General features: G+C 54.1%; 1 protein-coding gene across 14 annotated transcripts; it reads left to right on the forward strand.

Annotated features, from left to right (window-relative positions):
- The first annotated feature begins 1,641 nt into the window (after nt 1–1,641).
- Nucleotides 1,642–24,871, forward strand: SLC2A11 (solute carrier family 2 member 11). 14 transcript variants are annotated; one of them, XR_009566360.1, is made up of 13 exons: nt 1,643–2,003; nt 4,614–4,712; nt 6,972–7,132; nt 10,209–10,333; nt 11,985–12,114; nt 12,632–12,780; nt 15,636–15,823; nt 15,934–16,044; nt 16,313–16,414; nt 16,546–16,621; nt 17,276–17,395; nt 18,381–18,530; nt 21,744–24,871. XR_009566360.1 is itself a non-coding variant. In XM_060310209.2 (13 exons), the coding sequence occupies exons 1-13, from the start codon at nt 1,839–1,841 to the stop codon at nt 18,384–18,386; spliced, it is 1,560 nt and encodes a 519-aa protein (XP_060166192.1). In that variant the 5' UTR covers nt 1,650–1,838; the 3' UTR covers nt 18,387–20,192. The 14 variants fall into 14 exon arrangements, 11 of the variants coding, with proteins under 11 accessions (XP_060166197.1, XP_060166195.1, XP_060166199.1 ...); XR_009566359.1 differs by lacking the exon at nt 21,744–24,871 and adding an exon at nt 19,059–20,192 and having other exon boundaries at nt 1,644–2,003; XM_060310209.2 differs by lacking the exon at nt 21,744–24,871 and adding an exon at nt 16,841–16,968 and having other exon boundaries at nt 1,650–2,003; nt 18,381–20,192.

Genomic DNA, 24,871 nt, shown 5'->3' on the forward strand with positions numbered 1-24,871 from the left:
TCTTTAGCTATTACTACTAACAAACACTTGTAGCTGGACTTGTCCTTCACAAAGCTGATCACTCTCTGACTCCGTACAAATTACCCTTTGCACCTGGCCTTTCTTCTCCCCCTACACTCCCTTGTAGCACTCTTCATTTCAGAAAGAAGGTCACCAGCCGATAACTTCAGGGACGCCAGACCTGGTTGCTGAGCCGCCTGATGCCAGCTTTGGCCATGAATTTGCAGAAGAAAAGAAATGCAAGACCTTCACTACTTTTGATCCTTATCATATACCCGGGACTGCGAGCCCCACATATAAAATCTTCTCCGATTCCCCGAGGAGGGGGACACAGTTCTTGAGGCACTAGCCTACTGTCTTCCCCTCTTGCCTGGCAAAAGGAATAAAGCTACTCTGTTCTATTTCCTCCAAACTCTGTCTCCTTATTTCTATTCGGCATCAGTGGACAGGGAGCCAAGATTTGGTAACACCCCCACCTCTGCCTTCTCACCGGGGAAACCAAGACTGGGTGGGAATCCGAGACTGGGTGGGAATCCACGCGGGAAGCTCCCCGGAGGAGGAGTCGGCACGCGTGGGGGTTGTCTTTCCATGCTCCCCTGACTCAGGCGTGGTTTGACAGCCCCATCCCGTAGGGTCTGCGCTGGACTTGGAGATCTGAAAGCCCAGCCCCGACTTCCAGCAGGGCTGCAGGGGTGCTGCGGACACAGACTCCACCTTGTGGAGCCTCAGGGACGTTGAGAGGATTAGCCATCAGCACTGGGCAGCCACAAACACTCACAACCTTGACTGTCACACACTCAAGGTTAAACTCCTGATTAATGTTTGCCAAAGAGAAACCTCAAGCTCCCTTGCTTAAGGATAATAATTAGTGGCTGGGGAGCCCACGCATTGGGGGGCTGACTCCAGCGAGGTGTCCATGGAGGGGGGGGCGGCGGGGAGGGAGCGAAGAGGGTATTATCACAGCAGTGGATCATGTCAATTGATGCAGAGATGCAGAAAGGCATGCACTTAGCAACTGCTAATATTTTATTTATTGTATTGATATTTTTCCTTAAAAAATGCATGATGTTTTTTAGAAACTTTTACAAGTTCAGGGCAGCAAAAATAAAACAGTATCCCTTCTGGTGTATGTCCTATCACAGTCTTCGCTCAGATGACTTCCTAGGGTCACTTTCAGGTCTATGTTTCTATGACCAAAAATAGCATCTTTGGCAACTGGTTTCGATTTGGCCTTAATCCAACTCCTGGATTCATGAAGGACCTGAGAAGCCCTGAGAAATAAAAGATTAATCCTGCCCAGTGGACCCGGTGGTTCCTCATCTCACAAGGTCCACTGGGCCGGACTAATCTTGTCGCATAGGCCGGGCTGGCCTCTCACGGAATGGATCCCCGGGCTGCAACCCGAGACTGGGTCTCCCACCCGCCTTCCAAGTCACTGGCTCTGCCAGGACAGACGGATGAGAGCTCTCCAGACTTGTGGGTCTGCCTTTTGGCCCTCCTAATCCTGTCCCTCCCCTGGGGGGAAAGGGCGGGGACACCTGTACTGGAGGAGAGTGGGGATGCCTGTGCGGAATCAAGGGCTCGGCCCTTATAGTGCCTGGGGACAGGGGCCTCCCGCAGGCGGGCAGGGGCGCCTGATTGGGGTGAGAGGAGGCCGGGCAGAGGGGCCGGAAGGGACGGCGGCGGAGGTCCAAAGGGGAGCGCAGCAGTGACGGGCTGAGAGTCACTCCGGAGGCGGCAGCGGGGGAGGAGACGAGGGGACTAGGGGCCAGGGCCGGGATTTCGTGCGAGTCTGGAGCGCGCTGATCAGAGCCGCCGGCCACGACAGGCGAAGGCAGATGCAGGGGCTGGCCGTGATGACTTCGGACCTGAGCCCCCTTCCGGTCTGCGGAGATGGGCCACAGGCTCGGCCGAGTAAGGAGTCAGTGGCTTTTCACCTTCAGAGCTGCAGAAAGGGAGGGATGGAGGATGAACACGAGCCGCCGTTACAGCCTCGGACTCAGGTGACCCGCTCGCGGGACCCCAGCCCCCCACACCCTTAACGCCCTGTGCGCCTGCGCACGTGTCTTGGCCGCGCGCTCTGGCTAAGGTAAGCTTTGAGCGAGTCTTCGCAAGTGCCCACTACGCATGCGCCTCCCTCTTCCACGCCGATCCGCTTTTCGCAAACGTCTGAATTCCGAGACCTGCCGGCCCAGGCTTATCGGATGAGGGATTGCGGACTGGCGTGCACTTGGGAAGGCTCAACGAACGCGTCCAGTGTACAGAAGTATCTGAGTGTGCACAGTGGAGCTAGGTGCTCGGCCCAGACGAACAAGAGCAGGTGTTCACGCGCAGTGTTGGGCTGGGGCGCAGTGTGCGCACTGCGCACGGGACCTGCGCACCGGCCGCGTCCCAGGCTAGCATCCCTCTGGTCCTCGTATGGGCCGGACACGCCCCCAGCAGCAGCAGCCCCTGGGCACTGCAGTCCTGGCCGCCTCATCCCGTCCTGGGCCTGTTTCCCACCTTCACTTCTCTCCCCAACCTTCATCTCCTCCACGCTGGTTCTAAACTCCGTCCTCCCGTCCTGCTGCACCGAGGGGGCGGGGCAGCGGGAAGAGCAAGCCTATAACGCTCACCACCCCGCCTCAGGGTTTACCCCGCCAACCGGCGCTGATCTGCATGGCGCTTCCCCTCACCTCCTTCAAGTCTTTGTGCGGAGGCCCCCTTCTCATGGCGTATTCCCTGACCACCTTTCCCAGACACGCCCCTCTCCCCTTCGCCTGCTTTCTGTCTACATCGCACAGCTGACTTACTATGTATTTTCCTTGTTTATTTGTTACTGCCTGTCTTCCCCCGCTGGAATAGTCACGGATTTCGTCTCTTTTGTTCGCTACTATATCCCCAGCACCTAGAACAGTAGATTTATTGCCCACAGTAGGGAGGCAAGAAATCTTTATTCACTGACTTAATAATCACCACCATAGCTAATGTCTGAATGCTTTCCATGACCAGTCAGAGGACTAGGCAATCTCCATGCACGATCTCATGGAATGAAGTCTTGGAGACCTGCCGGCACCCCTGTCACGTGGGCTCAGTTCTCATCAGGCAGTGCGTGACTTGCTGCTTCCTGCAGATCTGCTCTCTTAGTGGAACTCTCACCTCCGGGCAGCCCAGCAGGGTGCTTCCAGTGACTCCAGTGAGACTGAGACGGGACTCCTGGGTTCTCACCTGGCTTCCCCCTATGGCTTCAGGCTTGGGAGGAAGTTACTTAGACCTTGTAGGAACTTGCGGGCAGCCAGGGTGCCTGTCATAGACCTGCCTGCAGACCTGTGGCAAGATCTCTGGCAGGAACCTGCCCTCAGAGCCTCTACCTCCCCACCCCCAGGCCATGTTCTCACAATACGGTGAAAGCAGGTCTGTCGTTCCCCACCCCACACCCCGCCGCACTGTGTGTGCCTCCCAGCTCAGTTCCTGGCTGGGACAGGCACTTGGTATTTGACGGATGAATGAGTAAGTAGTCTTCAGGTTCCGGAGATTCTTCAGGAAGCCCTTAGCCAAACATCCTTCTGACTTGAAACTTGTATTTAAGAATTAAAAAAGTAATAAATATGACACAGTGCTTTATATTTGAGGGACAATTTGCCCGAGCAAGAAAGGTAGTATAGAGTTACTAGGAAAAGATCAACAATTTGATTTTTGTATAGTTAACCACTTTGTGAATGTCTCAGAAAATATCTGAGGGAAGCAGTTCACTGCTCTTTGGGAGAGTGGAGAACTGTTAGCGTACACTGGATTTTCAAAAAATTTAATGAGCAGGTTATTTTGTAATTAAAAATTGTAAGAGAAAAATTATAAACAAGACTGAATCCCCCGAAGAAGATACCAATCTAATGATGGGGCATCAGGGCGCTGAGCTGGGTGCCTTGGGGAGTTCTCCCTCCATCTCTAAGGGTGCTGCATGAGGATGAAAAGCTGCCCTTTGTTGTACCAGGTGTGTGTAGTGCACATGCGCATTGGCTGTCCCCCAGCCTGAAGGTAGCCATTATCGTCACCAGGGCCAGCGAGGAAGCCCCTTAGGGAAGATGAGGGAGGAAGGGCAGAGCTGGCACTGCGACCCAGGCTGCTCTCTGCTGCTCCATGTGCCCCCCCCCAGGCCCCCACACATGTAGGTCCGTGTGGCCCCTCCTCTTAGCCTCCTGGCAGAACAGGCTGGGAGGGAAGAGAGGGAGGCCCAGCCACTCTATTGAGAGAGTTTCACTGGGGCGCGTCAATGTAGCTCGGGGACTCCTGTCCTGCCAGAGGCAGAGCTTCACGCCTGTGGGGCCCCAGCTCAAGGCATTGTCCCCTGAGTCACAGCAGGCATGCCCAGGGGCAGCCCGGCAAGGAGGGCCGGGAATGGCTGTCCATCTCAGGAAAATGCTGTCAGGGGTGAAGGGGCAGTGAGATCCTGGACTCAGAGCAGAAGGCTAGGGGTGCCTCTGCTACCTGCCAGCCATATTAACTAGGCAACTCGTCTCTGCCTCAGCGTCTTCATCTGCAAAGTGGAGCCATCATTGCCTGGTTCAGATAGATTGCAGTGCTGGGATTGGTGGAGGCTGTAGTCAGGCACTCTGTGTCCTCTCCTCTCTCCTCAGTTCCAGGGCAGGGTCCTGCTGCTGACCATCTGTGTGGCTGGCATTGGTGGGACTTTTCAATTTGGCTACAACCTCTCCATCATCAATGCCCCGACTTCGGTATGTACCCTCCATGCGCACCGTCACCATCCCAGTGGGTGCTGGGCCAGGGCCAGCCGCTGCCTGCAGCGGATCTTCAGGCCAGCAGCCACTTGGTGGCGCTTTCTCCCACACGTCCACCTCCACTGCGATGCTCCACAGGCCCTGCGATTTCAAACCCAGCTCTGCATCCTCCCCTGAAACTGGCAAGTTCTCCTGAGTCCCTGATATCAGTAGATGACTCCACCATCCACCCAGTGACTGGGGTCCGCCCTGACTCTTCCCTCCCTCTTGGACACCAAGTCCTTCCTAACTGCCTCTGGCTTCCAGCCATTTCTCCTCGGGTCTCTTCCACAATCCCAGTTCAGACCCCGTCTCTCCTGCCTGTATCACTGGCCTCACTGCCTTTGACCTCCCCCTTCTAGATCCTCGCAAATTTGATCAAACCACTCCCCTGCCCAGAAACATTCTGTGGCTCCCCAGTGCCTACAGGAATAAGGACAGACTCATCCATCTGAAGTCCAAGGCCTCCTGGGATTAGAACCTGTCCACCTGTCTTCCACCTTCGTTCCCCCAACTCCGCTATCAAAGCAGGTTAAACGCAGTTCCCCAAATGCACCCAGCCCTTCCTTGAAGACTCCTTCTGATGGGAAGCCCTCTCTGCCCCACCTGCAAGAAGCCCTTCAAGAGCCACCCAAATGCCATCACCTCCCTGAAGCCGTCCTTTAGCAGCCCCCACAGCTGGAGTCACCCTCCCTCCCCAGCCCTTGGTCTCAGCCTCCTGCTGGTCTCCTCTCAGTGTCCAAGTCATCTTTGAGTCCCCAGCACCTGACTCTGTCCTGGTCTGTGCCGATGTTCAGTAAATGCCTGTGGAAAGGATGAATCTCTCGGCCCCATTGATAGAAGCCACCTCTATCCCACCTAAGTGAGAAGGGCAAGTGTCCTGTCACATAGCTGTGAAGGAGGTGGGGCTGCAGGAAACAGGTCCCAGGATGGAACTGGGGCTCTCCTATCCCTGCAGGGCATCATCCTCCACCCAGTGCAAGAGAGCAGCTGTCACCAGACTCACTTCCTGTCCTGGACTGGGAACCCCCAAACAGAAGTCCTCCCTGTTAGTTCCAGCAGAAAGGTTGGGGAAGAGTTTGATTGGCTGGTTTGGATCACATGCCCTCTGATTGGCTGGTTTGGATCATATGCCCACTAGACCAATCATGTGGTCAGGAGGGTGGAGCACTTTGATTGGCCAGGCCTGGGTCAGGTGACCAACTGTGTAGGGGGGTGTAATTGTCAAGGGGAAAGAATTTCCCTCAAAGCGTGTTGGTGCTTAGAAGTTGGGGACGGGAGTACATTCTGGGCAGAAACAACTATAGCTGCCCAGTCCCTTAAAAGAGGATGAAATGAAGGGTTTAGAAAGGGGGGTCTGAGCTCCATTCGCTTTTTTATTTGTTTATTCAAAAAGCATGCGAGTGTCCACTTCAGTGCAAACCTGCACGCTGGAGAGGGATCTGCCCACAGCAGGACGCTCTCAGGCCTTGCTTCCCATGGGCCATCACTGGGTCCTGCAAATGAGACTTCCTTGGCTTCTGAGGCTTCCCCTACCCCCTTGAATGGTCACCCTTGAGGATTTCAAGCCAAGGTCAGGGGAGGCTGGCCCTGGTCCCAGCTCCCCCAGACAGGTCCTTCCCCCAGAGGGACCTGGCAGGCACCAGGCTAACAGCCATTACCCTGAGCTGGCCTGCTCACCTACACCCCCTGGTCATCCTCACGTCCTCCCTCACGTCCTGTTGGGAGGACTAAGACCAGCCAGACGCTGACATTCATCTCTGACCAAGAGGAGGGTATCTGGGTCTTTTGGTCAGGCGTTGCAGCGATCCTGAGGTGCCCCCAGTGACGGAGCCCTGGGGACAAACACCCCTCCTGCCTCCTCTGTTGCTCTGCTGATGCTCACTGATGGCCAAGTCCATCAGAAAGCTGGTCATCAAGGGAGCCTGCTGATGTGGCCCATGCAGGTGGCTTCCCAGGCCAAAAGTGGGGGAGGGGTGCTGATAGTGGACTCAGAGGGGCACATAGAGACTGGCCAGCTCTGAGCTCCAGGAGACACTGTGTTTGAAAGAGACGGCACAGTGCCCTGCAGTTGGGTGAGTTCGGTCCTGCCCCGAAGGGACTAGGATTGCTGGGGAGACTTGCCTGCTCTGCAGAGGCAGGGCCTGTGGGGAGAAGGCCTGTTGTGGGGAGGGAGCCCCCACCCCCAGGGGGGCTGAGTGGCATCTCTGTCCACAGTACATTCAAGAATTCACCAATGAGACGTGGCGGATGCGAACTGACCGGCCGCTGCCCGACCATCTGGTCCTGCTTGTGTGGTCCCTCATCGTGTCTCTGTACCCCGTGGGGGGCCTTCTGGGAGCACTGCTTGCTGGCCCCTTGGCCATCACACTGGGGAGGTAAGTGCTTCCCGTGGACCCCCAAATGCCCTTCAATGAGGGGCACCCCGGGTGTGGGCAGGATGCCCGGCAGGCCCAGGCCTGAGTCAACTCCTCACCAGCCTCCCGCTCTGCCTGCAGTTTCACCGGGTGACTCACGTTTCCCAGCAGATGTGGCAGAGGGAAGAGTCCCATGCCGGGAGGGAGGGAGGACCCATGGCTGCCAATACAACACATGTTGTCTGACTGTGAACAGGTGTTTTCTCCCCAGTGCCCCCCTTTGTATCCAACTGATGCAGATCTTGGGTCGCAAACAAGAGAGACAGACTCTGACAGACTGAATGGAAAACTGTGATAACGCAAAGGATACTGGGGCAGCTCATAGGACAAAAGGAAGTGGTCAAAAGCCAGGCCTGGGGAGGGCAGGATGCAAGACCACCCTAGCCTGGGCTTTCCTCCTGGGAGATGCCTTCAGCGCATCAGCTCCAGCCTTGTTCCACCTCCAGCATCTTCACTCACTCTCAGAATCAAGGGAGACGGGTTGTTCCTGGCCCACCTTGGGTCACACGCCTACACCCATGAGACAGCAGGAGAGAAGCAAGGCCGGGCGGGAAAACAAGCGGCTCTCATGGTCCCCCCCTTGGCTGGCCACCCAGCACGTGTCAGCACCTTTCACCCATATATTCAGCTCCCCATGTGCCCCTCCTCACGTTAGTTGGTTCAGTCCTTACTGAGACCACCCAGGGCACTGCCTCGTCACAGCCACCAGGGATGACACAACGGAGGTGTCCTCCCTGAGTGCAGAGTTTCCACGTGACGACCAATCTGCCAGCCCTGCCGTTAACGTGTTGATATTCTGCACACTACACACTTAATGGTAAACTTAACTGTCCTCAAGACACCTCATGGGAAGAAGAAAGAAGAAAGTGTAGGGGAAACTAGTCAAAGAAAAGGAAACTAGTGGATGAATTTAGTTTAAAGCGTATGATCCAGAACCTGGAAACATAGGTAGAGGGTCTGCTCCTGGGTTTTGGAGCTGGTCACTCCAAAACCTGCCTCGGGAACGTCCATCCTCAGGTTTTCTGCTCCTGTCTTGGGTCAGCACTTCCACCGGCCTGAGGCTGTTTGCCCATCGGCGTGACCCCAATCTTCATGCTTGAGTGAGCAGGGCAGTCCTGATGGTGTGGGTCCTTCGGCAGGCTCTTACCCTCTGAGGTCATCTACTTCTGAATGACGGGGTTCCTAACGCGATACTGAGTTCCGTGGGCACCCATCCTTCCGCTTCCACTGATGTAACCTCCTTTGTTGGAAGCAAAATTGCACAGATAACATGTTTGTGTATTTAGCAGAAGTATCAACGGCAAGTAACAGAAAACCAGGACTCAGCTGGCTAAAACAATAGCCAAACACCCCATTCTGGTGTTTATTCTCTACTAGGGCCTACTGACCAGCCAGGAGTTATTTCTGATTAAGGGGGTAGTAATTCACTGAAGTAGTGGCTTTACTCCAGAATCCTAGGTCTTGCACTGTGATTCTCCTTGGGGGCACTTTGAGCACCACAATCTCCCAGGTCTAGAGGGTCGAGGGGCGGAGCCTCTGGCAGCTGGTTTGGACCCACTAGGGCATACTCCACTCACAGCTTCCAGGTTTGCGAATATCCAGTGTAGGTGTCAGATCACGACACTCACTGTGGGACAGGCTGCCTCCAAAGTAGAAAGAAGCCATCTGAGATTTGTCCACCCTTCTTAGAGGAAGGGCAGCAAGCCATCCCGCACTTTGGAGGAAATGTGCCCTCGGACGTCAGGAGCTCCACTGGTGTGGCGGCTCCCACTCTGTCATGCTTGTACGTTACCATGACGTCGGGTGCACTTGCCGCTTCCTCTTCCCCAGGTCCTTTCAGCATAAAGGCATCAAAGCAGCAGGCCAGCAAGATGCCTGAGGCGGGCAGCTCCCCATGGAGCAGGTGTGGCCCAGAGCTGGAGAGCTGCCATGTCCCTAAGGAGGTCGGTAAAGGTGCAGTACTCTCCCTGCCGGTGGACGTAAAGTGTTTCTGCTGTCGTCTGTGTATTGAAATGCAGCAAAATGCATTCGCCGGATGAATAGCTACAATGGATGTACTGTGTTTTTTTGTTTATTTGTTTTTGGCTGCACTGTGCGGCATTGGCATGCAGAACTTCCCCAACCAGGGACTGAACCCGTGCCCCCTGCATTGGAAGCGTGGAGTCTTAACCACTGGACCACCAGGAAAGTCTTGGAAGTACTGTATTAATTTATATCAGTGAGGAAGCCGTATGTGGCTTATAAGTCACAACTGGAGTTACCACAGGATCAAGTTATAATCCACGGTCATTCTCCATTCTCTAGGCCAGGGGATCTGAGCTTTGGCCCATCTTTCACCCCTGTGCTGTTGGTTTGGAGCAGGCCAGCGGCTTCCTGTGGCTCATTTCCTTGTCAGTACATGCGCCATATGACCTCCTGTGGCCTCTCTTGGGTGACCTGCATGACGGCGCCTCTGAGCGCGGTGTCAGGAGCCCAGAGCTGACGCCTCATCGTGTGGCGCTGCTGACATGCCCAGTACCCCTTCCTGTTTTGCCGTCTGTCCTGTTGAACCAGCCTGGCAGAGACCACCCAGCCATCCTGAAGGCTCTGAACAGTGACTCTGCAATGCACTTGGCTCCCCAGCTGTCCCCTCCCTCACTCCGGAAGCCCCTGTTCTTCCTCCCTAGGGTTTCCTTGAGTCTGAGAAATCAGATGTTAGGCCCTTCGCTTTACAGAGGAGTTTGAGGAGAGCAATGCTCAATCTGTAGGGATAAAGCCATACGAGTTCTGTCACTTCAAGCCGTGGCGGAGGCAGAAAGGAGAGTAATTTGGGGCATATTGGAGGAGGGGAGTGGGAGTAGGCCCCTGGGGGCATCCCACAAGTGACCCCAGCTACAGTGGCCAGCGCCATTTCTGTTCGTGTAGCTTACACTCCTGACTCAGTCCCCTCATGCACACACAGGTCTGATCAGGGCTGGCTGCAGCTTCAGAGAAGGGTCCCCAGGGGTGGTCCTCAGGACTGAACCCACCTCTCTCGCCTGTGTTTGGCTTCCCCAAGGAAGAAGTCCCTGCTGGTGAATAACATCTTCGTGGTGGCTGCAGCGACCCTGTTTGGCTTCAGCCGCAGAGCAGGCTCCTTTGAGATGATCATGCTGGGACGGCTGCTCGTGGGCGTCAGCGCAGGTACAGTGTGAGTGTGTGTGGATCCCCTCCTGCCTCTGTTCCTACACTTTCCTGTATCCTCTTTATTCCCTTCATTCATTGATTTGTTTTCCTTTCATGCCCACCATTATTATTATTTTTTTTTTGCAGAATGATTAGATATGATTTATCTTAAAAGGGTCATATAACTAGGTACTTAAAGTGGATCTAGAAAAATGGAAAAGTTGTAAGGGATGGGAGGGCAAACATCCCCAAACTTAAACCAACAGAAGTCCTCTAAGCTGGGAGCTTCCTGGCAGTCAAGATGAAAAGCCATCTAGGACGGGCTCTCTGATCTTCCCTACAGAAGCAGAGTAGCCTTTTAGGGACCCCTCAGGCTCTGGGGCTTGTCACGGGAGGGAGCAGAATTTTGAGCGTGTCCACCTGGGCTTTTAGGGGTGCCCATCAACAATCCCCCTTGACTCCTACTGTTTATACAGCCAGGTGCCGATGTCTTCATTAGTTAGTTATCTATTCCTGTGAAACAAAGTACTGCACAATTTAGTGGCTTAACACCAGCAACATTTATTAACTCATGGTTTCTCTGGGTTAGGAACCATGAGTGTCTTAGCTGGGTGGTCCTGGCTTGGGGCCTCTCAGGAGGCTGTGATCAAGCTGTCAGGCAGGGCTGCAGTCACCTGAGGTTTGGCTGGGGCTGGAGGACTTGCTTCTGAGATGGCGCCCTCGCGTGCTGTTTGCAGGAGGCCCGGGCTCCTCAGCTTATGGGTCTCCCTGTAGGGCTGCTTGAGTGTTCTCATAGCATGGCGGCTGGTTTCCTCCAGAGGAAGTGATGGGAGAGAGGAAGCCCACATGTGTGTGCAAGGACACAGTCCCAGTGCATTTTATGGCCTAATCTCAGAAGTCATACACCATCAGTTTTGCCACAGTCTACTTAGAAGTGAGTCACTCAGAACAGCCCGCATTTCAGGGAAGAAGGACCAGGTCAAACTTTGTGCCCTGAGTACCTGGCACAGAAGGAATCCCTCCCTAATTGTCTGTAGGAAGAGTGGGTGTACCTCCATGGGAGAGCTTCTGGCAATCAGTGTACCCCCCTTCCTCCCAGCTCCCCCCACCCAGTGCTCAGAGAGGGGCAGGACCTTGTTGAGGGCTGTTTCCTGATCCCATGTCAGGGAGGGGGTGGAGCAGCATTCCCTGACGTGTTCCCAGGTGGATGGTGCCCCAGTACTGCGGCCTCCTAGCTTCTGCCGGCTGTCACCCTCTGGGGTGGGCAGTGGGGGCGCCATCCAGTTCCATTTTCCCACTGGCTGCCTGGGTGCGAGGTGCGTCCCCAGGGAAGGCAAGATGGGGGAGAACATGCGGTGGTAGTTGACGTGAGAGGTGAGAGCCGGGGCCGCTGGTGGGCATCTGCTCCCTCTGAGCCCCTCACACTCCTCCCGGTGATAGGGCTTCTCTCTCAGAAGTACTGGGAGTTGACCGGAATCCTGCTGGCCCTATATCAGGTGGAGAGGAACCCCTCAGAGCGCTTGGGCTGAGGGAGCAGCACTCAGTGCCTGTAGATGATGGGCTGGTGGTGCCAAGGCCGCGGTGGGGGCGGGCGGGGGTGGCGGGGAGAGGCGGGCCCAAGCATTGCGGAGTCCAGCCTGTGGCTGACGGCTGCTGTGCTCATGTCCAGGTGTGAGCATGAACGTCCAGCCCATGTACCTGGGGGAGAGCGCACCCAAGGAGCTCCGAGGGGCTGTGGCCATGACCTCAGCCATCTTCGCCGCCCTGGGGGTCGTGATGGGTCAGGTGGTTGGACTCAGGTAAGTGCCGCCCCCCCACCCCACGTGCACTGAGAGGTTGGAGGGATGCCAGGGAAAGCCCTTCTTCACCAAAATTTCTCCCCTACCCACCCAAGTGGATTAAGACGTTGCTTCCTTGTATGAAGTCGTTGAAACCCTGTCCATGTGCATCTGGCCAGTGTGGTGTCAGTCAGACACACTTGGTGTGAGTCACCCTCTTCTCGCCTCTCCGGATCAGGGAGCAAAGAGGAGAGGGTGCAGGTTTGGGCTTTTAAAGGGAGCGTGTCCTGTTTATCCCAGAAAAGGGAGGTGAGGGCAGAGCCCTGTGCCCTGGGAAGAGCCCTGGGGAGAGGAGTTGCCAGGGATGAGGTGGGGCTATGACCCTGTCCTATCGTGGGTCCCTACCTGGGTGTCCAGACCCAGAGCTGGTTGGGAAGAGGCACAGGGTAATGCAAACCCTCTGCCCTCAGGGGGGGCCGGTAGGGGACAGAGCTCTGACAAGGAGGCACCTGGCCCAGCCTCTCCTCTATCTCCCCAGGGAGCTCCTGGGTGGCCCGCAGGCCTGGCCCCTGCTGCTGGCCAGCTGCCTGGTGCCTGGGGTGCTCCAGCTGGCCTCCCTGCCCCTGCTCCCCGAGAGCCCACGCTACCTCCTCATTGACTGTGGAGACTCCGAGGCCTGTCTGGCAGGTGAGTCCCTGACCTCGGGCCCCCAGACCACCCTTGACCATGGGGCACATCTGGCCAGAGCATGTGGGTCCTTATTTCCTGGGTCGCATTTATTCAGGAAAAGCTATCCCTCTCTTTGTGCCTCAATTTCATGATCCATCCATCCCTTCAGAGCTCTTTATCAAGGGGCTGTCCTAAGCGCCAAGGCAGTGGGATGGAACAGACCCAGCACCTGCCATCTGGGAACCCCCAGGGTGGTGCAGAGAAGGAGCGCCACCTGCCCCCTGCCTGACGTGCAAGATGAAGAAACACTGAGTAAGACCTCAAGGGCCCAATGCCAGCTGGGCTGATGGTCTTCCCTGTTAGCTATGGCCACGATAATGATGCCAAAGGAACAATCCCCAAATCTCTGGCTTAAAGCACACAGTCCTTCACGTTGGGCTGGCTCATGGTGTCGGGGTCAGCTGGGGCTGGCCAGTTGAGGCTGGTCTGAGCTGGAGCAGTTCAGCTCTGCTGCACACACTGCTCCTTGCACTCTTGGTACTGACAGACTAGCCCGGAAGGCAGATCCAACTGCACAAGCACTTTCCAAACCTTTGGTCCCTTCCTGCCCACTGACCTCCCATTAGCCAAGGAGAGTCACGTCACTGAACCCAAAGTCCAGAGATAGGAAAATCCATGGCATCTCCACTCATGTGGCAAGGGGCGAAGACCAGGGCCCACTAATGTATTCTTCCCAGCTTGCCATGGCCACAGTTATTATTCATGTCCCTGCCCTGAGCAGGAACATGCTCAGTGCTATCCGGAAACACCCCCCACCCCCACCAAGTCTCACCCAATCATGGCATCAGGCTTGAAGTCCAGGGTCTTAAGATCATGTCAAATCTATATATGCCTTTTCTTGAGCCAAAGACCCAAGAGATAAACAGAAGTCTTCCACCTCGCGCGCACTCAGCAGACACTGGTGAAAAACTGTTTTTCAAAAAAGAGGCGGCAAGGAGGCAGAAAGCAGTTGCCGATCCACAGCAATGCTGAGTGCCCCTGGGGAAACGCTGCCAGCCTCCCCTGCCCTGGGATGGAGAGTGCTCCTGCATGAAGCCCTGGCTCTGCCCCCAGGGAGGGGCTCCCCAGGCCACTGAGAATCTGGGTGTCACGGTAGCACTTTGGAGTCATTTAACTGTAATATGACTCCACAAGACAATTCAGTGTTAAACAGCGATTATGTTATTCAGTGGAGTCCAGGCTGTGACATATAGAATCATAGACTGTCAGGACTAGAAAGGGCCTTAGGGATCATTTTCTTCAGCACCCTCGTGGTACAGATTAGAAATGCCTAAAGGAAGACAGGGACTTAGTCAAGACTCTTCAGCTGTTCGGGGTAGATTTAAGATCAGACTGTGAGCCTCCTGACATTATCGCCTTCCTTTTCTATCACCTTCCTTGACACCTGAAGAGGGCCCTGGAAAATGTACCTATAGAAAACTGGGGCACAGAAGCCTTTACATTTCAAACCGTCTTGGTGTCTTTTCATCCAGGCCGGCAGAGCTTCTGTCAATACAACTTTCCCCCAAAATGATGTGAACTTTCTGTGCATTTGATTTATGTGCCAGAAAGTCACGCCCACAATTCTTGTCGAGACATGCTTCTCTCTTGCAACCTAATTACTGGAATCTAGGGCATGTCGAGCTGCGGAGGACCAATACCCTTAAGCCTCTGTAATGCCCGTTTTTCCAGCCCGGAGGGTCCATGAGGCACTGCAGGAAGCCATACCCTTGATTTGATCTTTACCCTCAGCCCAGGGCTCACTGGCCTTGCTCTGGATCTAGTCTTTGCTCTCAGGCTGTGATTTAACTTAGGACTCTGCTAGATGGAGAAGCTAGAGATGAAAAACAGATTTCTTTTTCTTTTTTATTTAACTAACCTAGCAAGCTCTGAAATAAGTTAAATTGGATTAAATTGTGTTCCCTCTGAAGGTCTTTTTGAGCTCATTTTCCTTACAATCAGCTCAGAATACTCAGGTAAAGGCAGCTAGCTCATGCTTTCGACGCTTGGAGATCTCTTTGCCCAAGTCCAGAAGTTCATTAGACCTGTTTTGTTTCTTGCACGTTACACGGGCTTTCATTCTTCCAGCCTCCTCACCGTCCTCTGCCTGGTTAGGAACCAACACTGCATGTCATAGGTCCTAGTTATGGCGTCACCTACTCCCATACCAGGGGTTTTTTTAGTCCGTTTTTTTTCTTGCTGCCTAACAGTCGCACCTCCGCGGGAGACCAAGGAAATGATTACTTAGCCCAAGCTTCTGAGTTCTCGGGTTGGCTGATGAAGGTTAGGTCTGGCTGGAGGCTCTGTCACTGGTGTAGGTCAGCTGGGCATTGGCTGATCTAGGACGGTCCCAGCTGGGCCATCTCTGCTTTTTCCTGGGACCAGTGGGCCAGCCCCACCGCAAGTTTTTATGATGATGACAGAAGACCAAACAGAAACCAGCAGGTCTCTTGAGGCTGTATTGGAACACGCGGCACGCCCTCCTACAGCCTAATTCTAGGGGCCGGAGCGAGTCGCAGGGCCGAACCCAGCACCAAGGGGCGGGTGTATACATGCCTCTTTAGTGGGAGCAGCTACCAAATCCCATGGCCCAGGGAGGGGTGAACTGAGACTGCAGTGGAGATCGGCCACAGTTGTGTCCTGTGTGATGCCCCCGCACAACCCCGAGTTTCTAAAGCCCTTTCTGCTCCGTGGTGCTGTGAACTGATCATCCCCATCAGACCAAGGGGACCCTGGGAAGGCGAAAGGAGGTGGGCGTGGGCAGCTCACTGTGGGGGTCACAGAGGGCCTGGGGGAGGGGAGCTCAGCGTCCTCTGCCCTGCCTCCTCCCCCAGCGCTGCAGCGGCTGCGGGGCCCCGCGGACCTGGCCGAGGAGCTGGCCGAGTTGGAGCGGGAGCGCGCCGCCTGCGAGGGCCGGCGCGCGCGGCGCCCGTGGGAGCTGTTCCGGGACTGCGCGCTGCGGAGGCAGGTGACGAGCCTGGTGGTGCTGGGCGGGGCCATGGAGCTGTGCGGGAACGACACGGTGAGCAGTCCGGGCCAGGCCGGGGTTGGGGGGAGAGGGGAGGGGGAAGGGCCGGCGGGGAGGGCCGGTGCGCCTCGGCCTCTCGCCCCTCCCCCCCTCCCCCGCGGCAGGTGTACGCGTACGCGTCGGCAGTGTTCAGCCAGGCGCGGATTCCTCCGGAGAAGGTCCAGTACGCCGCCATCGGGACCGGGGGCTGCGAGCTGCTGGCGACGCTGCTCAGCGTGAGTCTGCCTCCGGGATGACACCTCATCCCCCAGCCCTGCGGCGGACCCTTGGGGGTGCTGGCCCTCCGGGGACCGCAGGCCTCAGCGCTAAGCCACTTCCACTTCAGGTCGCTATGTTAAAATACGGCGAGTTAGCAAGCACTTATCGAGCATCTAGTTTGCCGGGCTTCCTCATGAGGCCCCTCCCCACTGCTGGCCCGCAAACCGAGGGGACCGCGACCGTGGCCCACACCAGTGAATCAGTGAGGGCTCCTTTCCTTTGCAGTGTGTGGTGATCGAGAGGGTGGGCCGACGGATGCTGCTGATGGTGGGGTACGGCCTGATGACCTGCTGGGGGAGCGTCTTCACAGCGGCCCTGTGCCTGCAGGTAGCTGGGCGTAGATGAGGGCGGGGCGTCGGCCCTGTGCCTGCAGGTAGCAGGGCGTGGATGAGGGCCGGGCGGCTGGGCCCCGCCTGACCTCCCCTCACCACCACCTCACCCCCGCCCCTCTGCCGCAGAGCTCCCTCCCCTGGATGCCCTACCTGGCCATGTCCTGCGTCTTTGCCTTCATCCTCAGCTTTGGCATTGGCCCTGGTGAGTGGGAAGAGCTCCTGTCTTTGGGCCTGGCTGAAGGAGCACGGATGTCTGGGTGAAGGATGCTTGGGTGTGCCCTCCCCCCACTGTACAGGCTTCTGGGAGGGAATGGCTGGAGGAGCGCTGGAAGGGCCCCACTTTCTTGTCTGGGGCAAGGTGGGGGGAAGGCCGGCCAGGGAGCCCTGGCTGGCAGCCTCCTGTCCCCACTCCTCCTTCCAGCCGGAGTGACCGGGATCCTGGCCACAGAGCTGTTTGACCAGATGGCCCGGCCTGCTGCCTACATGGTCTGCGGGATGCTCATGTGGACCATGCTCTTCCTAGTCGGGCTGGGGTTCCCCTTCATCGTGGTAGGCCTTCCCGCCCCTCCCTCCCGGGGGCCCTGCCGTAGGTTTTGTCCTTGTCAGCATGAGAACCCCAGGGGAGGCTCCATCCAGGAGGTGTGAGACTGAAGGGGATGGGGCTTATCTGAGCCAAGAGGGTCGAGTCCCTCATCAGGACCTGTGGTGGGGCCTTCCATGTGGGGGCTGAATGGGCCACACCAGAGCTTGGGTCTCTTAACCCACAGGAGGGCTTGTCCCACTTCCTCTATGTTCCTTTCCTCTGTGTCTGTGTCTGTGGGGCCGTCTACACTGGCTTCTTCCTCCCTGAGACCAGAGGGAAGAGCTTCATGGACATCTCAGAGGAATTGCACAGACTCAACTTCCCCGGGGTGGAGCCAGGGCCCCGCATGGACAGGCCGGAGGTCATCCGGTCCACAGAACTCTAGCTCAGCAGGTTTGGCTGGGGCCCAGCCGGCTGCTGCTCTTCCCTCGGGCCCTCTCCATTCACTAGCCCTGCATCCCCTTGTTTAATGGGTGTTTGTTGAGCACCTACTGTGTGCAGGCCTGGTATTCAGCCATCAGTGGTGAGCCGGACAGATGGGGTCTGGGACCTCTCGGTGCTCCCTGTCTGGAGGCAGTTAACAGGAAACCAATAAAAACACAATTACAAACTTGGGCGGACTTTCCTGGCAGTCCAGTGGTTAAGACTTCGCCTTCCAATTCAGGGGGTGCGTGTTTGATCCCTGCATGGGGAGCTAAGATCCCACATGCCTCGCAGCCAAAAAATCAAAACATGAAACAGAATAAATATTGTAACAAATTTTTAAATTTTTATTTATTTATTTATTTTTGGCTTGCTTTATTTATTTATTTATTTTTGGGTCTTCATTGTGGCGAGCAGGCTAGCGGTTCTAGCTGCGGTGAGCGGGGGCTACTCTTCATTGTAGTGCGTGGGCTTCTCATTGCGGTGGCTTCTCCTTGCGGAGCACAGGCTGTAGGCGCGCGGGCTTCAGTAGTTGTGGCACGTGGGCTCAGCAGTTGTGGCTCACAGGCTCTAGAGCGCAGGCTCAGTTGTGGCGCATGGGCTCAGCTGCTCCGCGGCATGTGGAATCCTCCTGGACCAGGGCTCAAACCCGTGTCCCCTGCATTGGCAGGCAGATTCTTAACCACTGCACCACCAGGAAAGCCCTATTGTAACAAATTCAATAAAGACTTTAAAAAAGGTCTACATCAAAAAAATCTTAAAACAAAACAAAACAAACTTGGGGAAATGAAGTGGAAGAAAATACAGCTTCTGAAGGGTGTGTATACCAAGGGGTGTTTGAGAGGGGAGTGGTCAGGGAAGGATTTTCTGAGGAATTGATTGCTAAAAATCAATTTTATTGAGGTATAATTTACATACAATAAAATGTATCCATGTTAAGTTTACGTTTGATAAGTTTTGACAGGTGTACATATCCATGAACCACCACCACCATCAAGGTAGACCGGTCACATCATCTCCAAAGTTCCATTGTGCCCCTTTGCAATCAATACTCTGCCCGACCCCAGGCCCTAGGCAACCGCGGACCTGCCTTCTGTCACTACAGGTCAGATTTCTTTTTCAGAATTTGATATAATTTCATACCATATGTATGCATTCGTGTCTGGCTTTGCTCCAGATAAAGTTTTTGAGGTTCATGCGTGTTGTTGCATGTATTAGCATATATCCCTTTGTATGGCTGAATAGTATTCCACTGTATGGATATACCATCATCTGTTAACCCATTTCCCTGCAGGTGGACATTTGGCTGTTTCTAATTGGTTGTTGTTTTTTTAAAAAATACATTTATTTATTTTATTTATTTATTTTTGGCTGCATTGGGCCTTCGTTGCTGCGCACAGGCTTTCTCTAGTTTCAGCAAGTGGGGGCTACTTTTTGCCATGGTGCGCCGACTTCTCATTGCGGCAGCTTCTCCTGTTGCGAAGCACGGGCTCTAGGCACGCGGGCTTCAGTAGTTGTGGTATGCGGGCTCTAGAGCGCAGGCTCAGTAGTTGTAGCACACGGGCTTAGCTATTCCGCGGCATGTGGGATCTTTCCAGTCCAGGGCTCGAACCCATGTCCTCTGTATTGGCAGGCGGATTCTTAACCACTGAGCCACCAGGGAAGCCCTGTTTCTAATTGTTAGCCATGATGAATAAAACTGTTATGAACATCCCTGCACAAGTTGTGTAGATGTATGCTTTCATTTCTTTGGGGTAAATGAATTGCTGAGTTTAATAATGAACGTATCACTTTGTTATAAAGCGGAAACTAACACACCGTTGTAAAGCAATTATACTCCAATAAAGATGTTAAAAAAAAATAATGAATGTATGTTTAACCGTAGCAGAAACTGTTTTCCAAAGTGCATATACTGTTTTACATTCCTGCTGGCAATTGATGAGACTTCTGGATGTTCCAAATCCTCGTCAGCATTTGGCAATGTCACTCTTCTTAATCTAGCCATTCCACTGAGTGTGTAGTGGCGTCTTGTGGTTTTATTGAGGTATTTCCCTGATGGCTAATAATGCTGAGCATCTCTTCGTGTGCTAATATGACCATTCACGTATCTTCTTTTGTGAAGACTCTGTTCAAGTCTTTTGCCCACTATTTTTAAAAGATATTTTTTAGAGTAGTTTTAATTTCACAGCAAAATTGAGAGAAAAGTACAGAGATTTCCCATATGCCCCCTCTCCCACACTCACACAGCCTCCTATTATCAACGTCCCCCACCAGAGTGGGACGTTTGTTACAATCCACGACCCTACATTGACACGTCATTATCACACCCAAAGTCCACGGTTTACATTAGGGTGCACTCCTGTAGTTTTACATGCTATGGGTTTGGACAAATGTATGATGACATTATGCACCATGATAGTATCATGCAGAGTATTTTCCCTGCCCTAAAAATCCTCTCTGTTCTACATGGTCATCCCTTTCCTGCCCCTGCCCAGCGCCTGGTGACCACTTATCTTTCTATGGTCTCTACAATTTTGTTTTCTCCGGAATGTCATATGGTTGGAATCATAGAGTATGTAGCCTTTTCAGACTGGCTTCTTTCACTTAGTAATATGCGTTTAAGTTTCTTCCATGTCTTTCCATTGCTTAATAGTTCTTTTTGCACTGAGTAAAATTCCATTGTCTGAATGTCCCAAAGTTTATTCACCTACTGAAGGACATTTTGGTTGCTTTTGCCAATTGTGAATAAAGCTGCTATATACATCCATGTGCAGGTTTTTGTGTGGACATACATTTTCACCTCCTTTGGGTAAATACAAGAAGCATGATTGCTGGATCGTAGGGTAAGAGTATGTTTAGTTTTGTAAGAACCTGCCAAACTCTCTTCCAAAGTGGCTATACCATTTTAATTCCCATCAGCACTGAATGAGAGTTCCTGTTGCTCCACATCCTCACAACATTTGGTGTTGTCAGTGATTTTGGCCATTCTAATAAGTGTGTGGTGGTATTTTGTTGTAATTTGCACTTCCCAGATGACAAACATGGAACATCTTTTTGTATGCTAATTTGCCATCTGTATATATCTTCTTTGGTGAGTGTCTGTTAAAAGTGTTTTGGGACTTCCCTGGTGGTGCAGTGGTTAAGAATCCACCTGCCAATGCAGGGGACACGGGTTCGCGCCCTGGTCCGGGAAGATCCCACATGCCGTGGAGCAACTAAGCCTGTGTGCCACAACTACTACTAGAATCTGCAAGCCACTGAGCCCGCGTGCCACAACTACTGCAGCCTGTGTGCCTAGAGCCTGTGCTCGGCAGCAAAGAGAAGCCACCTCAATGAGAAGCCCGCACACTGCAACAAAGAGTAGCCCTCGCTTGCCGCAAATAGAGAAAGCCCGTGCACAGCAACGAAGACCCAATGCAGCCAATAAATTAATTAATTAATTAAAAAAAAAACTGGCTGTTTTTAAAAATCAAGTTGTTTGTTTTCTTATTGTTGAGTTTTAAGGGTTCTTTATATATTTTGGATAACAGTCTTTGATCAGATGCATCTTTTGCAGATATTTTCTCCCAGTCTGTGGTTTGCCTTTTCATTTTCTTGACAGTGCCTTCCACAGAGCAGCCGTTTTTATTATTTATTTATAAAATGTATATATATATTTTAATAAATTTATTTATTTATTTTTGGTTGCATGGGGTGTTCATTGCTGCATGCAGGCTTCCTCTAGTTGTGGCGAGCGGGGGCTACTCTTTGTTGCGGTGCACAGGCTTCTCATTGAGATGGCTTCTTTTGTTGTGGAGCACGGGCTCTAGGCACGCGGGCTTCAGTAGTTGTGGCTCGCGGGCTGAGTTGCCCCATGGCATCTGGGATCCTCCTGGACCAGGGCTCGAACCCGTGTCCCCTGCATTGGCAGGTGGATTCTTAACCACTGCGCCACCAGGGAAGTCCCTGTATATATATATTAAACTCTTTCCTTTTTAAATTAATTTATTTTATTTATTTTTGGCTGCATGGGGTCTTCGTTGCTGTGTGCGGGTTTTCTCTAGTTGCTGTGAGCGAGGGCTACTCTTCGTTGCGGTGCACTGGCCTCTCATTGCCGTGGCTTCTCTTGCTGCGGAGCGCAGGCTCAGTAGTTGTGGTGCACGGACTTAGTTGCCCCGTGGCATGTGGGATCCTCCTGGACCAGGGCTCAAACCCATGTCCCCTGCATTGGCAGGCAGATTCTTAACCACTGCACCACCAGAGAAGCCCATTTTTAAAGTCTTTATTGAATTTGTTACAATATTGCTTCTGTTTTATGTTTTGGTTTCTTGGCCTGGAGGCATGTGCGATCTTAGTTCCTGGACCAGAGATGGAACCCGCACCCCCTGCATTGTAAGGCGAAGTCTCAACCACTGGACCACCAGGGAAGTCCCCAGATGTTTTTAATTTTAAAGAAGTTCAGCTTATGAATTCTTTCATGGATTGTGTTGTATCTAAAAACTGATCACCACATCCACAGTCATCTAGTGTCCACCATTTTTTTTTTAAGCTGCACTGCGTGGCTTGCAGGATCTCAGTTTCCCGACCAGGGATTGAACCCGGGCCCAGTGAAAGCGCCGAGTCCCAATCACTGGACCACCAGGGAATTCCCTTATTCATTTACTTTTAATGGATGTCCAGTGGTGCTGGCACTGTTTGTTGAAAAGACCATCTTTTCCCCATTGCACTACCTTGGCACTTAGGTCAAAAAAACAATTGATCATTGTTGTATCATAAAGAATTTGTCTGGCTTTCAGTAGGAAGCAGTAACCGCCAAATCAGCAGAAGCGGCAAGCAGTAGGTTCTCTGGGGAGCGAGAACTCTCTGAGTCGGGGTCAGGCGAGGTCTCATGGAGAAGTCACCTGGAGCTGGCTTCCTGAGGACAGGCCCAGCTGGGGTTCCTTTGGAGGCAGGAGTGTTGAAGGATGGGACTGAAGGCCTGTGGGTCCGGTAAACGCGGAGCTTTCTGGAAGGCAGGTGTCAGCACTCTGGGAGCCCTCTGTGTGTTCTCCCAGCTTCTCTCTGGCAACTGCCCCATCTCCACCTCTGCTGACCTGCCTCCCCAGCTGGAGGGGAGGGGGAGAAGATTTTGGGGGCCAAGGGCTCCCGGTGTGTGTGCGCTGTTGTTCAGCAGGTGATTATAGAGCCCCTGGGGATGCCGGGGTGTTAATGTTCTATTGCTCCTAGAACAAATTACCACAAATCGAGCAGCTTAAAACAACACGTTTATTATCTCAGTTTCTGTGGGTCACAATCTAGTACAAAGTGACTGGTCGTCTTCTTCAGGTCTCACGGCCGAAGTCAAGGCGTCTCCAGGTCAAATAGGGAGGAACCCACTTCTGAGCTCATTCAAGCTGCTGGCAGAATTCAGTTCCTTGCAGCTGAACGACTGAGGCCCCTTCATCTTCAAAGCCAGTAACGGCACATCTGAGTCCTTCTGCTTCGAGGCTCTCTGACCGCCCCTCCTGCTGCATCTCTTACTTGAGCTGGAGAAAATTCTCTGCTTTTAAGGGCTCAAGTGATTACGTTGGCCCCACCCAGATAATCCATGACAACCTCCCTACTGTAAAGTCTGTAGCCCTAATTACATCTACAAAGTGCCTTTTGCCAAGTAAGGTAACATATTCACAGGTTCCAGGGAATCGGGTGTGGTCGTCTTTGGAGGCCCTCCGCCTGCTACCTAGTAATGGGTCAGAAGGTAGGCCACAGCAATGTCCCCCACCTCATGCAGCCCAGAAAGGAAGCAGTAACTCGCAAACAGATATGGTGACGGCCTTGAAGTAGAGGACCTGATGGAGCCAGGAGCTCTGGGGCTTTCCTGACGAACTGAGCGACAGCGTTCCAGGACCAACGCCCAAGCCAGGAGCCAGAAGCCAGGAGCACGGGCCCCGAACAGTGGCTCACCTACACGGTGTCGCAGGTTATTTGCTGGCAAGGCTTCAATGTGTCACCCACTTCCACTATCAGAGAACCGCCAACCAGGTGCTGGCTCCTGAATCTTCTGGCTGGAGTCACTTGTGTCAGTTCTGTTCACATTTCACTGGGCCAGGCAAGTCACATGGCCAGATCTGCTGCCAGTGGGTGGGGAGACAGACCCCTCCCCCAGGCAGGCCAGGCCAGGCCAAAGGTGGTGCCAGCTAACTTAGGCTAAGGCAGTGTGGGGGCCGGAGAAGTGAGGGTAAAGGGACAGTGGATGGAGGTACATTTCACTGGCAGGCGATCAGGGGTGGGAGAATAGTCATGCACCTGGATTTGGACACAGGTAGCAGGACATGCGGAGTTGGCTGCTGGGGCTCGGAGGAGCACCCCGGGCTGGAGACAATGCATGGGGTGCATCAGTGGTAACAGAGCCCTGGGCACAGGAAGTCTGCTGGGGTGTGGGAGTGGGGAGGGATATGACCTGGGGCCCACCTGGAGGGATCCACATTTAACAGAGTATTTGCACAGCTGGGCCATGTGACCTCCTGCCTGAGGCCGCCTGCTCCCACAGGCATGGTGGCCTTGCTCTATCACATGCCCAGTGTCCAGGCCAGTGTGTGCTGTGCCACCTTAACCAGACCACACCTGCCAGAGACCAAGGACAGGACCTCCCTGGAGAGCTCTGAGACTTGGCCAAACCAGCATGAGCCAAACCCCCTCGAGTGCCTGCAGAGCTCTGCTCCCCAGCACAGCCCCCCCACCAGGGTCTCCTCAGAGCGGGAGTCGGGTGGCCCTCCTGCCCAGGAATGGCAGGGCCTGCAGGCTCATCCCTGGCCCTGTCCTCGTCCTGCCGTGTCATGGCTAACTTCATTCATTCATTCAGCCAGTAGTTAGTCCATGTCTCTTGTATGTTTGGCACCTACTAGGTGCCCCCTGAGCTGACCAACAGTGGAAGAGAGAGACTGCACCCAGGGCTCTGTGAGAGGGCATCCGCACAGGACCTGGCTAGGGTGGGGCTTCCCTGAGGAGCTCAAGTTTCCAGACCTGCAGAGGGGTTGTCCAGGGAACCGGATGGGGCTTTGGCGTGGGCTCTGAGACGGAGTTGCTGACTGCCTTTGGAACCCCTCCTACTCCCTGCCCCTCCCCTGGGCACCTCCCAGCATCCTTACCCACCGTGAAGAGCAGGGGTGCAGGGAAGGCCTCTGGATGGTGACTCGCTTGTGGAAGCCCCCTCCCACCTGCATCAATGACCACCCCTCCCCATCACACACACACGCGCGCGCGCGCGCACGCGGAGACTGCGGACACACAAGGGCTCAGTGGAATGAGCTGGGACTCCATCTTCTTGTCCGGCTGTGATCTGCTGGAGGGCCAGGGGCCATCTGTCCCGCTAAAAGCCGCATCCCCGCTGCTCCCGGCACACAGACGTCGCTGTGACTAGATGAAAGGACAAACGAGGGACAGGCAGATTTCTGGCCGCCGCGTGGAGAACTTTGAGGAGGTGCTCAG

This window comes from Globicephala melas, chromosome 13, assembly GCF_963455315.2.
Source record: "Globicephala melas chromosome 13, mGloMel1.2, whole genome shotgun sequence".
NCBI classification, from domain to species: domain Eukaryota; kingdom Metazoa; phylum Chordata; class Mammalia; order Artiodactyla; family Delphinidae; genus Globicephala; species Globicephala melas.

Bases quoted from the DNA above. Each gene is read 5' to 3' on its own strand.
- SLC2A11 (XM_060310207.1), top strand. From the start codon at position 1,839: ATGCAGGGGCTGGCCGTGATGACTTCGGACCTGAGCCCCCTTCCGGTC. The intron at 2,004-4,613 runs GTGACCCGCTCG...CTCTCTCCTCAG, and splicing joins CGTTACAGCCTCGGACTCAG to TTCCAGGGCAGGGTCCTGCT. The intron at 12,781-15,635 runs GTGAGTCCCTGA...CTCCTCCCCCAG, and splicing joins CTCCGAGGCCTGTCTGGCAG to CGCTGCAGCGGCTGCGGGGC.